This window comes from Echinococcus granulosus, assembly GCF_000524195.1.
Source record: "Echinococcus granulosus chromosome Unknown EG_S00228, whole genome shotgun sequence".
Taxonomy (NCBI): Eukaryota; Metazoa; Platyhelminthes; class Cestoda; order Cyclophyllidea; family Taeniidae; genus Echinococcus; species Echinococcus granulosus.
In genome coordinates, this window is record NW_020170608.1 from 13,753 (window position 1) to 14,729 (window position 977).

The 977-nt window shown below is 44.6% G+C and overlaps 1 protein-coding gene across 1 annotated transcript; it reads right to left on the bottom strand. All coding sequences in view use genetic code 11, as the record gives it.

Moving 5' to 3' along the window:
• Positions 1-363: 363 nt before the first annotated feature.
• EGR_10516 (hypothetical protein) lies at positions 364-842 on the bottom strand (the record flags this gene model as incomplete). The annotated part of the gene is made up of 2 exons (XM_024499765.1): positions 364-460; positions 724-842. The coding sequence occupies 2 exons, from the start codon at positions 840-842 to the stop codon at positions 364-366; spliced, it is 216 nt and encodes a 71-aa protein (XP_024345819.1).
• Positions 843-977: the final 135 nt, after the last annotated feature.

The following is a 977-nucleotide window of genomic DNA, read 5'->3' on the forward strand; positions in this document are numbered from 1 at the left end:
GATGTGCTAAAGATGCTTTTTGCTTGACCAACCTTCTTATCACTGCTTTTTAAGGAGCATGCATGACAACGACCTTAGTTGCAGGTAGAACTTTTCAAAGGCACAACGTTTGTTAACAAGAAATACCAAGTATCCGTCTAATCCTCTAATGCCTTTGCATTATAATGCAGAAGACGTTTTTCCTTTTCATTGTATAGTGTGAAATGACACCCAAATCAGATAACCTCTGTGTTGCGCATTCAGTCATTAATCATGTCATGTTTTCGAAGGCAAGGAAGTGAGAAGAGAGCACCGTAATACAGTACGTCCTCAGTATTGGTCTCTGTCACCTTGGTAACATCTGTCTTGCAAAGCAGTTGACACTTACTCCTGGAACAGACTTCTTCGCTGAATTTTATGGTCCAATGGTGAGATAAGGTCTGTTATCTCGACAATGATCAAGGACCAAAAACATTGCTGCCTGAAGCGGAACAAATAAAGCTGCCCCCTCCTCTAAAATAATAAGACGCGTAGCATTGATTAGTTTAACTGTCCTTTTGGGTGGAGATACAGAAGGGTGCCAAGATATCTTTGCAAATATGTCGTCGCTTTAAAGTAATTATTGTAGGGAACGCATTTAATGATATGACAACTGCTGCCTACTTGGAGGCGCCTAGGTCTAGGCAGCGTTATCTTGAGGGGTTGTTATGACGTCGAGGGTATGTAAATTTAACGTCAAAATACAAATCTGACTGCTGTGTCTCGATATCCTGCGGATGCGTGACAGGATGGCCTCTGTACCGCCTCACGGTGTTCTCTGTGCCTCCCCGGTGGTAGTTCGCCCTTGCCACTAGCCCTCGCATTATTCGTGAGGTCTGAAGTGATACACTCCCAGCCAAAAGCCCGTCAGCACATCTGCACATCTCTGCTTAAATTACGCTTGGAAATATGCCTCTTGCTGCCCTCTACCGGGAGATACAGACGCGACACGGGAAGGG